Below are 15,220 nucleotides of genomic sequence, written 5' to 3'. Positions count from 1 at the left end.
AAAGTTATGGAAAAATCCTCTTGAAGGTTTACAATTTTTTTTGCACATCATTTGAGGTTTCCTGCCTCTTTAATTTGTGGGCTCTCTGCTGGGTTGTTTCTTTCACGTTGTAATGGGCAGCGTCCAACATTTGGCCTCCGCCGAGGTGTGCCGTAGGGCTGGAATGCCTGGGGATCTGTCGTCAGTTAGCTTAATGGATTCCTAGTGTGCATGAAGAAACGAAGCAACCATGAGTTTGCCATCAGCGACCCAGCGTCCTGTTGCTATAACATCCCTCCCCAGAAGCCCAAAGTGTAATAAACCTTCTCATCCCATAGTTGCAGGATCTGCCTTTGACAGCTTGGCTGATGTCCGCATTTTATTTGGCAGGAGTTCGAGGCAGATTTTTCCCTCCTCTCTCCCTCCCTTCCCCCCCCCCCCCTCTTTTTGCTTTAACGACCCACAAGCTGATTTAGAGCAATAAACTGTTGCCATGAAGTTTTGTTGTGTTTCTTTTAAATAAAGGGGAGGGAGGGACCGCTGCAATTTATGACTTTCAGAAGTAACTGAAACAGAAAGTCCATTCTTGCCGCAAAATGAAGAGAAAAAGCCTCCATCCAGAGAAACACTTCTGCCAATGTGTAGACGCGAAGCCTAGATGAACTCATAAATCCAGCACTCTGCCTGCAATTAAGCAGGCTTCCTGGTGGTTTGACAAAGAGTTAATGAGAAACGTGTCAGACACAAACAGGTCACAGCACTGAAAACCGATGGGAAGAGCCATCGAGCCAAACCCAACTTGTTTGTGCCCCCAGCTTGGGGCCACAGGAACAGCTCTGAGCGTATTCAGCGAGAACTGCTTTTTTTGGTGTAAAGGCCTTGTCCAAATGTAAAGTCCAGCCTGGAGTCAGCTCCTCATCCCCAGAAATGCCAGGAAGGATAAAAAATGCTATTCCCTGACAGCTTCTACCTGTGCTTTACCTCACGCGTGTGCAGTAGAGCTCTTGCCATCGCCCTGAGCGAAGATACTCAGGCTCTGGTCTTCAAAGCACGCCCATGGGATGCGTGGATGGGGTCAGGCAGGATCTCCAGGTCCCAATTCTGAGGGCTATTAAATGACTACAGGATCAGAGAACTTAGTTTTTCTGCAACTGGCTGTCCGGCTCCGTGACCTGCCTGCGTGGTCATCCTCGGGAGGTTCCTCAGGACAGTCCTCAGCATCCATGGTCCCTCCTGTTCGCAGGCCGACTTTCAGATTTTCAGCAGAAAGCGAGGTGCACAAAACCATGGGCTCTGCCATAGAAGTCCAGCATATCCAAATATAGGGAAAGCTCAGAGGAGAGGAAATCTTTAAGGATCTCCTCCCATCCAAGAAGCATCCGTCTATCTTGCTCATGCTGAGACAGAACCGGGAGAATGATGGGCACGAGGCAGCCCAGCTGGATTGCACTGGGGTCAGCGGGATATGCGATGCCGGGCAGAGGCAGGAGTGACCTCTGCCGAGCCCGGTGCCGAGTCCGATGCCGTTGCTGAGCTGCTCCAGCTTGTGGGAGGCAGCTGCGTGGCTGCAGCCGATGGGAAAGACCAATCCAGGTCTTTAAAAGAATGAACGTTTTTGAACTTTCACTCAAGCCACATGTCTGGAGTGGGAATTTTCCACTGGTGGATGCGTTTGAGCCTGCTGTTGTGCTACCGCGTTCTCTGGTTTCATGTAGGATCTGAAGGAAAAGTCAGGAAGCTCAGGGCAGGCTGTTACTGAGACATAGTTTTGTTACAGAAAAATAACCTTCTCGTTCTTTTTTTCCACCACATCTAAAGAACACCAGAAATCACATGAAACAAGGCTGTTCCCTACCAAAACGTCCTGTCCAGTTTCCAAAGCAGAGGAGTCTGGATCGCTCAACACAAGCTCTGTAGCAGAGGTTGGATTTCTTGAGCGTATTTGGATCCAACTGAGCCTTTTGAAGGTCCGCCCATTCTTAACTGCTGCTCTCTTACGTACCAGCACAAAGCAGCCAGCGAGCATTTCCGATGCGTCAGTTCGCTTTGCACGAGGATAAAAAGTCTGCAAAGTTGCAGAGTCATCGATGCGTCTTTCAAGCAGAGCAGATTCGTTCCAGTTGAAAGTTCATCAGACCTAACTGCAAATACAAAGCCTCGCAGGAGAAACCAACAGCAGTGAGAATTATACAGCACAGCACTTACAGAGCTCATTAAATGTCATCTCCATGAAAGCATCTCCTGCTCTGGGAAGCAGCTTGATGCAACAGGCACTGTTGGTGTTTCAGCCGCTCTATTGATCACACGGCAAAGCAAGTTCTATGCAAAGGGGCAAAGAGAGAAGCCAAGAACTCCTGAGGAAAATCAACACCAGCTCTGCTTTCCCTCTCCTCTACATCACACTCCCTATATTCGTGCTTTGGAGGTGCAGTTTTGCTACCCCAAAACCAACCCCGAATAACATCGGATATCGTAGAAGGTGCTCCCAACGCCAACTCCCGTTGATGCATGAAATCTATTCCACTCTCTCGTATTTCTCTCCCACCCTCATCCTCTTTGAGGGCGCTCGGCTGAGCTTGCACAGCAACATCTAATCACCACGTGGGAAAACATCGAGTAACAACGTCAAAAAAAAGATGACTTCCAAGTTGACAGCAGGCATTTACCTCAACAAAAGCCCATTTTTCACTGGTACTGTAATTCATACCACACTGATTTAAATTAAACAGTAAACTGTAAAAAACTATGCTTGAATCAAATCGCAGAGTTGCCTCAGATATTGTACTTAGGAGGCAAGAAAGGGATTTCCAGTTCTCTGTAATAAACACACACACAAACTTTGAAGTTTTCCTCCCCCCTCATTTTAAAAAAGAGTGATCATGAGAGTTCTAAAAGCTCAAGAGTTGAAAAATAAATGGGAACTGGAGAGAAGTTACCTCTGACAAACAAAAGACAGACTATTTCCAGGCAGATGAGGACTTAGGACGTTTCATTTCACTGAATGAGGAAGAGGGAGCAGAAGCAAGAAGTGCAGAAGCACTGAACTCCCAGTGCTGTTCCAAGGCGTGAAACCAGAGATGAGTCGCTGGTACCTTACAGCTTCTGTGGAGACACCGGCAGCTTCAGGAATGTTAGAAACATTCCAACGCGTGCTGCTGAGGACCGAAACCAAATGGTTCTCTGCAGAAGTCATGATGAGCCCTTTCTGACTGAGCTCAAGTGAGCGTTACAGCATCCTCTGGCACCCAACAACGTATGCACTACAAGACAGTTGCTTCTTGCAAATTCTGCAAACGATGGCCCCCAAATCACGTGGTTGTCCTAAAATTAATGAGATTATATAAATGCTGATGGATTCTTTTTGCTTTCTTTTTGGTATCTTGGTCCGCTGTCTGTAATCGACTCAGGGGTTCCCCTACGCTCGGTAATTGAGAAAACTGAGGTCCTGCAACAATTGCTGGTTTCCAGGAGCTGGGGCTTTACATTGAACACTAAAAGTGGCAAGACATGCATTGTCTGCTATTATGAAACCAAAGAAATTGGTTCCTTACCCTTATTCCTATCCAAAGGTGCTACTGCTGAACACAGCCGCCCTTAGCAATAAATTCTGATCAGCCTCTTTGGGTTCGTTCGGGTGTTCCGCGAGATCGGGATGCACGGAGGGTACTGCCGCTTGGTTTAAATAATTTCTTATTACTACAGCTTTATTTTAACAACGTTTGGGGAATGGAGTTGTGGAATACCACTAACATGTAGACCTCTTGAGAGTGATTTATTGGGAGCACCGAGTGCCAAACCCATTTGCCGCATTTTACACGCTGGCCAAAAAAGTAACAGAGCCTTCAAGTGCCCATTCAGGCTGCTAAGATCAAGTACAAAATGCCTTTTACAGCATTACACCAGAGGCTCCAGCACGAGAAGAACTGCATGAAATAGCATTGTCCTGTGGCCCCTTAATAAGACCCTTCCTCGGGAAGCATCCAGACTGTGACCTGACAGTCCTGGCAGCTCCGCTCTCTTCCCTTTCAAACCCTTTGCCCTGTGATTATACTTGATCATTAACAATATATGAAACAAATTATAACATCAATTATCCAGGTACCCCAGGGAAAGGTGAATGAATTCAGGGAGCTGAGGTTCTTGGAATAGCATATATTTTCCATTTAATTAATAGATTTGGGGATATGTAGCCCAAGTTCAAGATGTGGGTAACTGATGTCTGGATACTTGAGCCCACGTCCTATGCTATTTTTCATTTGTGGTTGTTTCCTACTGACAACAAGCAGGTTCCTTCAAGCACCAGTTGGATCTTTTGGATCTCTTCACTGTCAGCCTCAGTCAATAACCGAAGTTTCCATCACTGATTTCTCCAGTTTCAGAAGAAACCGGATGTTCACTCGCTGTTCACTTCTGCACAGCGACACTTTCTGACCAAGGGTAATGTCTCTATTTGAGCCGGCATCCACTCACATTGAGTGAAGTGATTGAGCTGAGCTGTCTCTCACAGTGACAGGTCAGAACATGGTCTACACCCATCTCCTTGTCTCTCCCCTCCTGCTCTTTGTTCCCGAGGTACAGGGTCAGCCTCTCATTTTTTGTGTTGGACCTCATATACTTTCCCACACATTCGCTTATATCCCTTGAACTCACAGGCCCAACGGTTGCGTGTTACCATCGCTTTGGCCATGACTTTACGCTTTCAGAACCGAGATTTAAAGCAAAGACACGCTTAAAGGGAAGCTCCCTGCCCCCAGCGCCGACACCACCGCGAGCGCAGCTGCACTCAGGTCTCACCGGCACAGGAAACCCCCCAGAGGTGCCACAGTCGCACGAGGAACACGGTCCCGGTAACCTTTCTTATCAGAAATGAGTAAGGCAGCTGCTTTGCAGGCTGTTCTCATGCTCTTTAGAAGGTGTGAAACAGATGAGTTTGTGAACGGGGTTGGCACTGAGAAAAAGAATGAAAGAATATTATAGGTTTCCCTCCCGATCGAGGCAGCTGATCAAAAACAGGAACAGCAGCTTAAAAAGCTCTGAAAACAAAGCAGCCCCCTCGCCCCAAGCCAGAGGGAAATTTTCTCTTGATGTAGCAACAGGGTGCTGCTCACCTCTCATCAAGCTGAAATGTGTGATTTCTTTAGAGACGATATTTACCAAAAACGCTACCAAAAAGAAGGTGTAAAATTGAGGCGATGAAGTCTGCGCACCCGTTCCACGGCGGCACCGGAGGCTCCCACCCTGCACGAAAGCTGCCTGTTGATTTATGATAAAAACAGGTACAAAGAAGATCGTAAGAGAACTTCCCAGCACAAAGGCAGAACCCGTTCCTTCTGGGAGGTCTGGTGCTTGACTTGCTCCTCTGAGGATGCTCAGGTCCCAGGGGCAGGGACGGTCACAGCATGACACGCTGCCCATTGGGTCTCAGAGATAGGCTGGGATGGAGAATCAATAGTCAGTTGGTCACCTTGCTGGGGCTGCAGGAAGGACAGCTATCCCCTATTCGGGAGCAGGGGCCTCAGGGAGTTCCTCAGTTACAGCCTCCTCTCTGCTTTGGGCTCAGAGAGGTGAGCCATGAAGCATTCAGGCTCACCACAACCCTTTGCCTTGCAGCACAGGCCATGGAACCGGTTGTTGACTGAGAGCAAGGCAAGGAGCACAGATCCTCAGAGCACTTCCAGCTTCTAGAGAACCTGCTCTTGACCTAATCTGCCTCCTGAGGGAGATGGAGACTGTTCATTTACTCTACATCTTGAAGGAGAACTTCATCAACTTGTAGTTCTTACACAAGAATCCAATCCAAGCACCACTCAAATGCGAACTGGGGACACCAGGGTGGACACCTTTGCTTTAAGCAGTTTGTTTCTGCACCAGAAAAGAAGTTTTTTGAGTTGCTTCCTAACTAATGATGCAAAAGTATTTTTACAGAGGGGTAAAAATTGACTGCCACCCACAAGTGAGCATCGTTCTCACTCAACAGATGCATGTAAACAAAACGAGCCAAGTAATTGTCCTTCAAATTTATGCACCGAATATAGTAATTCTGTCCTCTAACACAATTATCCAAACTGTAAAGGAATTCTGGGGCCTTCATTTTTCACCAGAATCTCAGAATTAATGATAGTCCTGCTAGTTAAACTATCCGACATCCAGATGAGGTTCATAAACAATATCTGAAGGGGAGAGGTGTCAGGGTCAGCACCACGTGCCCCACAAACTCTCTGCCAGCCCAGCAGCAGCACCCGGGCTGCGGCACATCCTGATGGAAGAGTGCCCTAATAATGAAGGTGCACAAGCCGGGAGCACTATCCCCACGCTCCAGCATCTCCAGTGTGTTTGAGACACCAGGACATCCCTCAGCTGATTGTGTTTCTATTTCTAAAGCACTCCAAGAGTTGCTGTAGAACCATAACACTGAGATACCCCGATCGTCTGGTCCGTGCCCCACCAGGAGAGGATTATTCTCTGCAATGCATTTGTAAGCCCTTCTTCCAAAAGCCTTTTAAAGGCTCCAGCCTGGAGGCTTCTCCGCTCCAGAGGGAGGCAAAGGAACCACAGCCCAGTCCACTTCCCAGTTCTATCCCATTCCCACTGCTTGTTACTCCTTGTACCAACAGAGGACGATGTCTTGTGATGCTCTTTGCAAGAAGGAGAAGTGATGTGCACAATTCTTGGCTCAGGGAGCATCTTACCCACAGACCTTTTGCTCCACGTGCCATCCTAAAATAATCGCCTTCCTTTACTAGCATTTGCACCCTCCAAAGAAATTTGTCTGCTACCCTCTCTCACTCTGACATGCAGGTTCTTTTATCAAAAGCAAGCTCTAGAATCCTTCCAGCCCAACCTTATTGCTCTTCTCGAATTCAGGACCGACGAAGAGCTAGTTCAGTTATTTCCTCCTAAAGCCCAGTGATTTTTCCACTCTGCAGCTGACACTAAACCAGTATCATCTTGTCTGGCATCACAAGCTGAAACCTCAGTTACAAGGAAGTACAAGGGTGAATTGCACAGTCCCCGGTGCCGCCTGGATGAACTTTACCCCATGCCAATTCACCTACTTAGGAAATACCACATTCCAGGGATTGATTTTAATGAGAAATCTGCCCTTGGAACACACTGAGAAACAACATTTCAAAACCTTCAGCTCAGAGCTTATACCATCTCTGGGTCAAAAGACAGTTCAGCAGAACGATGTTAAAAGTAACTGCTCCGATGGTAGAGCCACAGCAAAGCGTCAAAGCAAAGGTAAGCAGATGCCCCCGCTCTGGTTGTTTTACCGAGGCAATTCCAACAAATCTGGTTCTCTGGCAGCAGGGCTCAAACCAATGAATAGTCTGACATTCCATACACCTTGCAACGCCTGCACAAGTCAGGTCTGAGCTAAGGAGATTCCAATAACTCCTCTAGAATTCCTTATCTTCCACGGACACTGCTCTCAAGCCTTAGAGGCACGGCTGAACAACCAGAGCCAATATCTTGCATTTAGAGCCACCTTCTAACCCAACAGGAGAGGACTTCTGCTCTTTAGAAGTTGTTCTGAAGCCAAATGGAAGGAGAAAAAAAAGAATAACATCAGCCTTTTACAGCAATTTTCTCAGCTCTGAGAAGACCAAGCTTCGGTCTAGAAGACAGAGCTGAGGATGACAAATAATTGCTTTCCAATAGCCACTAGGGTATGGGAACGTGCCTCAGCTGTTAAATAAAGAGCAGTACATCAGAGCGTGAGCTCAGGAAAAGGGAACCCATGTCCCATCTGGATCGCTTCTGCCCCCATGTTAAACAGGGAAGAAGCCTGTTTCTCCTCTTACTTTAGCAACCTGATCCAGTGGGAGGTGTCCGTGCCCACAGCAGCAGGGTGGAATAGGATGGGCTTTAAGGTCCCTTCCAACTCAAACCATTCAGTGACTCTATGACTGCACAGAGTTTGCTTGGGGCTGGATTTCAGCATCACAACCGCTACCGCAGCAAGTGAAACCTTTGCCCCTTCCCATCAGACAACCGCAAAACCCCTACCTGTGTCACCAAACACAAGCCAGGACACAAAGCAAAATACCTGGGAAAAAAAGGCCTTCAGGACTTTCAAAATACACGAGCAGCGCAAATCCCGATATTATTTTCTCAAGCTCTCAAGAGGGTGGTTGTGTCTCTTCAAACTCTCCCACCACTGAAATACTGCTCGGAAAGAATGCAAAGGCTTCAGGTGTTTGGAAGCTCCACCTGATAACAATTAGAAAGTCGTCTTCAGCAACAGCTGGAGACACCTTTCTGCAACAACTCGCTTCTTCATTTACTTTGAAGTTAAAAATCACAGAAAACACGACTTCACAAATTCCTTCCGACCACAATAAAGAGTATTAATTCAATGCTAGCTAAGGAAGCATTGCACCACGCTTTTAGCAGTACTTTAGCACGCAAAATAAGTGAAAGATGTGATGAAAACAACAATATTGTCCTCATTCCCTTTGCAAATACCCACGTGCTAAGCTGAAGCAACTGTACCAGCCCTGAAATGCTGCTGAAACCGTTTATTAAGACCTAATCCTACAGCCTTTAATAAAAATCCAACAGCAGAGTCTTTCCATGGTCTAAACGATCCCTGCCTGTATCTGGCAGCCCCACGAGCTCTCGACGGATGAACATAAATTCAATCATACTAAATTCAATCTGAACATACATAAGCCACATAACATTTTAATTGGGGCAATTCTTCACTTTGTTTGGAAGGACGATACAATAGCGGAGCCTACAAAGATGAGACGACACACATGCTTTCCCCCTTGAGCCGCCCGCTTGGATTAATTACTCTGGCAGAGAGATATTTATATTGATGTTGTCAGTGTGCGAACAAAACCTCCTGGACAACAATGGTTTAATTAAAGCAGCAGAGCGTGGTTTATGGGTGATTAGCAAAGCTGTTCTTTAAAGTCAGTAAAACTTTTATAAGCGATCAGATGAGAATAAATCTTGAAAACATTTGCAACAAGTATGGCTTTTACATTTTACGCTGGAGCGTATCACAAAAAAAATGACCCAAGAAGGCGCATGGACTCAATAATCTGTTGGCTGTGCCTCGGTGGGAATTTCACAGGGCTCTGCCTCTCTCTCTTTCTCTTTTTTTTCTCTGTTTTGCTTAACAAATCTACCTCTTCGGTCCAACCCTGCTACCTCCCTGCACCCTGTTCACTGCGATGTCATCGCTAACATCACCAAAGAAGCCAGGAGAGCCCCAAGCTGCGCGTTGTCCTGCTCTGCCGCGCGTCCCCCGTCTGCAGAGCCGGGCTGGGGCTCTGCCAGCTCCCTGCGCTTCTCTTTCCAAGAGCAAAGAGGAAGAGTCTGTCTGTAAGGAACCATCAAAATGTCCATAACCTGCTCCGGGGATGAAAGGCTGTTTGGAAAACAAAGCTGCAGTGATTTCCAGTTCTGAAAAAGGCTCCAGGGGAGCTGGGGAGGGGCTCTGGATCAGAGAGCACAGGGATAGGATGAGGGGGACAGTTTGAAGGGAAAAGAGGGGAAATTGAGATGAGATCTTGGGCAGAAATATTTTCTTGTGCGGGTGGGGACTCCCTGGCCCAGGGTGCCCAGAGCAGTGGTGGCTGCCCCATCCCTGGAGGGGTTCCAGGCCAGGTTGGATGGGGCTTGGAGCCCCTGATCCAGTGGGAGGTGTCCCTGTCCATGGCAGGGGGTGGGACTGGATGAGCTTTGAGGTCCCTTCCAACCCAAACCATTCTGTGATTCTATGACCCTCAGGTGTATACGGAAGCCTCGGCGATGCCCTTGTGCTACTCGCGGGCAGGCAGGCGCCACCCCAGCCCCGCTCTCAGGATGGAGAGCAGAGACAGCAAACAGTGCTGAGCTGAAGCCTTTCACCCCGGGCACTGCCTCTGCCTCTTGGGATCAGGGAATGAGGAAAAAGAGGCTGGGGAAAGCGACGGTGCCCGGAGGGAGCGGCGCAGGGGACGGCACCGCTGGGCAGCCCCCATCCTCCACACAACCCTGGCTTTGTTGAGGGACGATATCCCTACAGGAGACGCGGCTGCAGACCAAAGCGAGGCCATAGATGTAGATCTCACATTCTAATAAATAAAAATAAATACCTGACCTCAAGGAAAAGATCCTTCGTTTGACACTCCTAATCATTTTTTATACTTCAAGTTCAGTTTTTACTGGACCGCATCCAGCCATCCCATGGTAAATGGAACAGCCTTTTTCTTCGCATGAACAAAAGTCCTTTTCTAGTCCTGAGGGCCGGCAAGTTTATCCAAATATTCTCAGTTTACTCCTAGCCCCTTTTGGAACTGATGTATTCAATCCAAACGCACTTTGCATCTCTAGCAGCACGCGACGGAGCAGCGTGGGAGGGCCGGGGCTCCAACCCGTGCGACCAAGCCGCGCGGCTGCAAGGACGCAAGCACGTGCCCAGTGCAGACGCCTGCCCTCCCCATCCTCCTCCTTGCTCACCTCCAAGAGCACCGCAGAGAGAAAACGCACACATCCAGCAGCTCCTCCTCCTGCCATCTCCCCGGGAAGAAGAATGTTTGGAAACGCTAAATAGTCTTTTCCATGTTTCTACATTAGTTGTGATTTTGGCTAAGCTTGTCCAGTCTGTTAGCAGCTGCCAAGTGCATGAAGTAATGAGAAAGCATAGGGAGAGAAAGCTGACTTCATTCCAGCAGCGCCGGGGCGAACACACCCAGTATGTTCTGTGGCTGTCAGCACGTCGCTGGAGAGGACCTCATTAGTGATTCTGACTTGAACAACCAGAGGAGATGTATTCCTTGGAGCCACCTTCCTTCTGCCACGAGCTCGGTTGGACCAACTCATCCTTTACTTGGCTCATCCCACTAGACAGCGGCTGGAAATCCGATACGCGCTGTCTGCCTCGCTGTCCCCAAACGTGACCTGATTGGATCAGCCCCAGATTCTGCCCAGGATGGGAAAGAAGAGCAAAGAAGCAGCACACAAACTGCTCACCTAAACGGCATGACTTGTGCTGGGGACGCAGCTCTGGGTGCTGAGGGCATCAAATCCCGTGCCCGGTCAGGTCTATCCCAAGCCAGCCCCTTCATCTAAACAAAACGCTTTCTCTGCTGGCTAGAATGATAATTCCTCTGTGGAATAATGACATATTGGTGTATACAAAGGGTCCTTTTGGGGCCAGAGCTGAACAGAATAGGACACCAGGAGAGAGGCTGCAGGTTGGACCTACTGCTCAGAGGCAGAAAGGAGAGAGAAGGCGTGAGCCCGCTTCCTCCTGCTGAACCTTGGGTTCACCCCAGTTCTGAACCCAGAACCCCCTGCACCCCAAGGCCACCCCAGCGGCAAAGGCGAGTTTGCAGAGCAGCTCGCAGAGCAGTGCAGCCTATCGGAATGACTCAAACTGGAACCCGAGGCTGCGCGATTAGCAGTGAGCAGACGAATGCTAGACGATTGTTCCCCAGCCCCTCCCGGAACGGCCGTACGCTGCCCCCAAGCATTTATTCTACAAATGCTTCTATTTGAGGGGAAAAGCATTCAACAGAAATTGTCTCTCACTGCATTAGAATCATAGAATCACCAGGTTGGAAGGGACCCACTGGATCATTGAGTCCAACCATTCCTAACACTCCCTAAACCATGTCCCTCAGCACCTCATCCACCTGTCCCTTAGACACCTCCAGGGAAGGTGACTCAACCCCCTCCCTGAGCAGCTATTCCAGTGCCCGATGACCCTTTCCGTGGAAAATTTTTTTCCTCATGTCCAGCCTGACCCTCCCCTGGCGGAGCTTGAGGCCATTAGCGCAGGAACACAACACGTCCAACCCTTCACACCAGGATGCTGCCCTGGGAGAAGTTTATCGAATACTCGTATTACGAAGGGCTGTTTTATTTATACAAGTCCTTCTTGCACAACAAAACCAAAATATTAGTGGATAGGAGTCATAGAATCATAGAATGGTTTGGGTTGGAAGGGACCTTTAAGCCCATCCGGTTCCACCTTCTACCATGGGTAGGGACACCTCCCACTGGCTCAGGGTCTCCAAGCCCCATCCAACCTGGCCTGGAACCCTCCAGGGATGGGGCAGCACCACTGCTCAGGGCAACCTGGGCCTCACAGGAAAGCGTTTCTCCCTAAGATCTCATCTCAATCTCTCATCTTTCAGCTCAAAACCCCTCGTCCTATCACTAAAAGGTCCATAAATCTCCTTCCCCTGCTATGACGACTGCCGGCTAACAAAAGCGAACCCGGCTTTATCCCTGGAACATTTGTGACAAGGGGTTTGCAATAACAGGCAGGAGAACCCAGCGGAGCCCGTGTTGTAATCTCCATGGGGCCGAGTGCCACAGGTGCACTAATATAGGCATTAGTGAATGATTAGACCTCGTAAAATATATGAATGCTGTTTCTTTAAGAAGCCATAAAATTTTATTGAGGAAAAAAATCCATGTGTAAGGCTTTTGGTTCGTTTCATGCGGTCATTCAGCATTTCACTCATTTCTGAGAGGACTATGATAATTAAAACTGCGGCCTGGGTCTGGTTTCTATAAAGTCCATCTGGCCTTCCGCGATGGCGAGTTTTGGAAGTATGTAATTGCCTGAGCAGCAAATAACTATTTTGCCATCCGCAGTGGTTTAATTTTGTCCCTGCAGCAGGGGAGCTAAGTCAGGGGGGCAAAAGATCATTAAGGTCTGTAGGCAGAGAGGGGCTCCCCGAGCCCTCGCTGGCCGTATTTGTTGAAACGCTTGACACCGACGAGCCCCATTAATGCCCGGGTTAGATACAATCTGTGGAAAAGGGTCTATTATAAAGGGATTATTTGGAAGTGTTCTGTAGTTGGAGGGTGGGTGTGATTGAAGGACTTTAAAACTGTGACATTAACCCTTAGGGCACTCCAGGCAGTAACAAACCTGGCATTAAAGAGCTGGTGTTTGTCACAATTTCTTCGCTTCCCTCTTTCTCTGCCACGAGGTCAAAGAGATTAAAAACATCCATAATGTACTCTTCAGAGTCACAAAGATGAAGCTTGTTTTCCGTTCACTTTATGGCTGCAGCCAGCTCCCCCGCCTCCCCACTCACCTCAAACAGAGCCATTAACCGAGAGCACAAATTGCAGAAGACAGACAAAAGCAATTATTTTATAGAAATCTATGCACACATTTACTTCTGTATCAAAAGAAAGCCAACGCAGAGGGAGTGGTGACAGAAGAAGCTCGAGAGCTCTGCTTAAATATCCAAAGTGGGGCTGTTCGTACTCTGCTTGACTGAAAATCGAGCTGGAAACGTCAGGCCATGAGCCGATCCCCGGCACACTGCAAGAGGCTGCTGCGGCTTAGGGACCGGCACTCCGCTTTCCCCTTCCTTTCAGGCTGATAGAAGGAAAGGCTTAGACGAACAAGACCACTTAGAAACTCGACAGACTTTAAAATACTTCATAGAAGTCCATTTAAACACAGATGTTAAACAGCCTTTTGTGCAACTTCTCTGTCCTGTTCCACGCATGTGTCCCCCGTGGGAGATGGAAAACCATAAGGGGTATTATTTCAGCCAAAAGAGGGGAGATTGAGATGAGATCTTGGGGAGAAATGTTCTCCTGTGAGGGTGGGGAGGCCCTGGCCCAGGTTGCCCAGAGCAGTGGTGGCTGCCCCATCCCTGGAGGGGTTCAAGGGCAGCGTGGATGGGGCTCGGAGCCCCTGAGCCAGTGGGGATCCCGTGGGGATCCCAACCCAACCCATTCTGTGATTTGATGATTATGAGGCAGAGGCAAACAAAGTGATTAAGAAGACACTAGCTCCAGACGTCGAGCAGACCCAGATTACGAGGAGCCAGATCATGGTCCTCCTCCTTTGGCTGCAACTTGTCAACATGACAAATTATGTACACAAGCGCGTATCATAATCATCTCAATGATGGTGATCATCAGCTATTTCAAGTGCAATTTTCTCTGGAATAAGTGACTTTTGTTTTGCTTTCTTTCCAAGGGCTCATTCATTTAACGCAATCTTAGACGATCGTCAAATCAATCACTTGATTCACAGTGTGTTTACAGTCCTACCGAGAATGTGGTAAAAACCCCATCGGTGTAAGAGTATCGTGTTTCCTTCAAGACCGTACCACACTTTGATACAAGAGCGTTAGTTACTGGTGTTCCTTCACTGGGCAGTTCTGGAAATGCTGAGAGAAAACATGTGCGCATTAAACTGTTCCCTAGACCCCATTTGAAAGAACATCAGCAGATATCACAGTGGAAAACACACTTTATAGCGAATTATTGGAATTACAACTCTTCCAATGCAGCAGAATGGCTGTTTCTCTTTGACATGCCCGTCTTTGCTCAGCACAACTATCCGACAGCACAAACTACAGTTGGAAAGGATCAACATTTAGAAATGGTTCTGAATAATACAATAAGGAACAATAAGTGTGATTAAAAGCCATAAATTTGGGGGAAAAGAAAACATTTTAAACCTCTCTCTTACAGAGTCTGAGCCCAATCCTGCAAAGTTTCTATATACCAAGTAGTTACGAGAACAGAGGTCCTAATTAATGCAGTGTTAAAGTTGCTAATGCCGGTTAATTTGTGTGTTAGCAGTTTCAGCGCCGGGCCCCGTTTGATGTGGTTACCTGGCAAAGCACAAGGGTGGGCAGAAGGCACAGTCACACAGCGACACCAAAGGAAGCGGCGAGCAGCCTCCCTTGTCTCAGGCAAGACAAAAATCAAAGAGCCAGAGCCACCGCTCTTAAACAACACATCTTCGGTATTTTCCAGGAAGCCAACACTTGAAGTTGCTGTGCCTTACAGTAAAAACACAGCTCGATGGACCTCCTGGAGGACGATCTTAGTGCGAATTAGCCCAAACTCAAACTCAATCAATAGCGTCAGTAAAAAGGTAGCACTTCTGAATCAATACAGACACTGATACAGCAATAAATGAAAGTTCAAACGCGCTCAAACCGGTCCATATTTCCAAGGAAGACACTCAGATTGTGGGATTATGGTGCCTGCTGCTCTCTGCAGAGCACGACTGGAACATGGGGCTCACTGCAGAGGCTGCTGGCGCTCCTCTCCGGAGCGCTGACGTGCACACACCACACCGGACTGTCCGATAAGCACCTTTACTAAACCAAACATAAACAGTTTTACTGGAAAACCCGAAAGCTTAATGGCAATTCAGACAGGCATCGCAGCCACGCTGCACCGCCACCGCATCCTTGAACTTGAAAGCCGAGTTTCTGACGCAGATTGTTAGGAGAAAGCCATCACAGCG

General features: G+C 48.1%; 1 protein-coding gene across 4 annotated transcripts in view; it reads right to left on the bottom strand.

Annotated features, from left to right (window-relative positions):
* The window catches only part of PRDM16 (PR/SET domain 16), a 313,098-nt gene that overhangs the window by 54,011 nt on the left and 243,867 nt on the right, over positions 1-15,220 (bottom strand). The window contains exon 1 of one of the 4 annotated variants that reach the window (XM_054085578.1): positions 10,435-10,529. The exons of the other annotated variants lie outside the window; for them this stretch is intronic. Coding sequence (XP_053941553.1) covers positions 10,435-10,491 — 57 coding nt within the window. The 5' untranslated portion in view covers positions 10,492-10,529. Of the gene's footprint in view, positions 1-10,434; positions 10,530-15,220 lie in introns of those variants that run through there. 4 annotated transcript variants of the gene reach the window in all.

The sequence above is a fragment of the Cuculus canorus genome, chromosome 21 (assembly GCF_017976375.1).
Source record: "Cuculus canorus isolate bCucCan1 chromosome 21, bCucCan1.pri, whole genome shotgun sequence".
NCBI classification, from domain to species: domain Eukaryota; kingdom Metazoa; phylum Chordata; class Aves; order Cuculiformes; family Cuculidae; genus Cuculus; species Cuculus canorus.
This window is presented reverse-complemented; position numbering and strand designations above follow the sequence as displayed.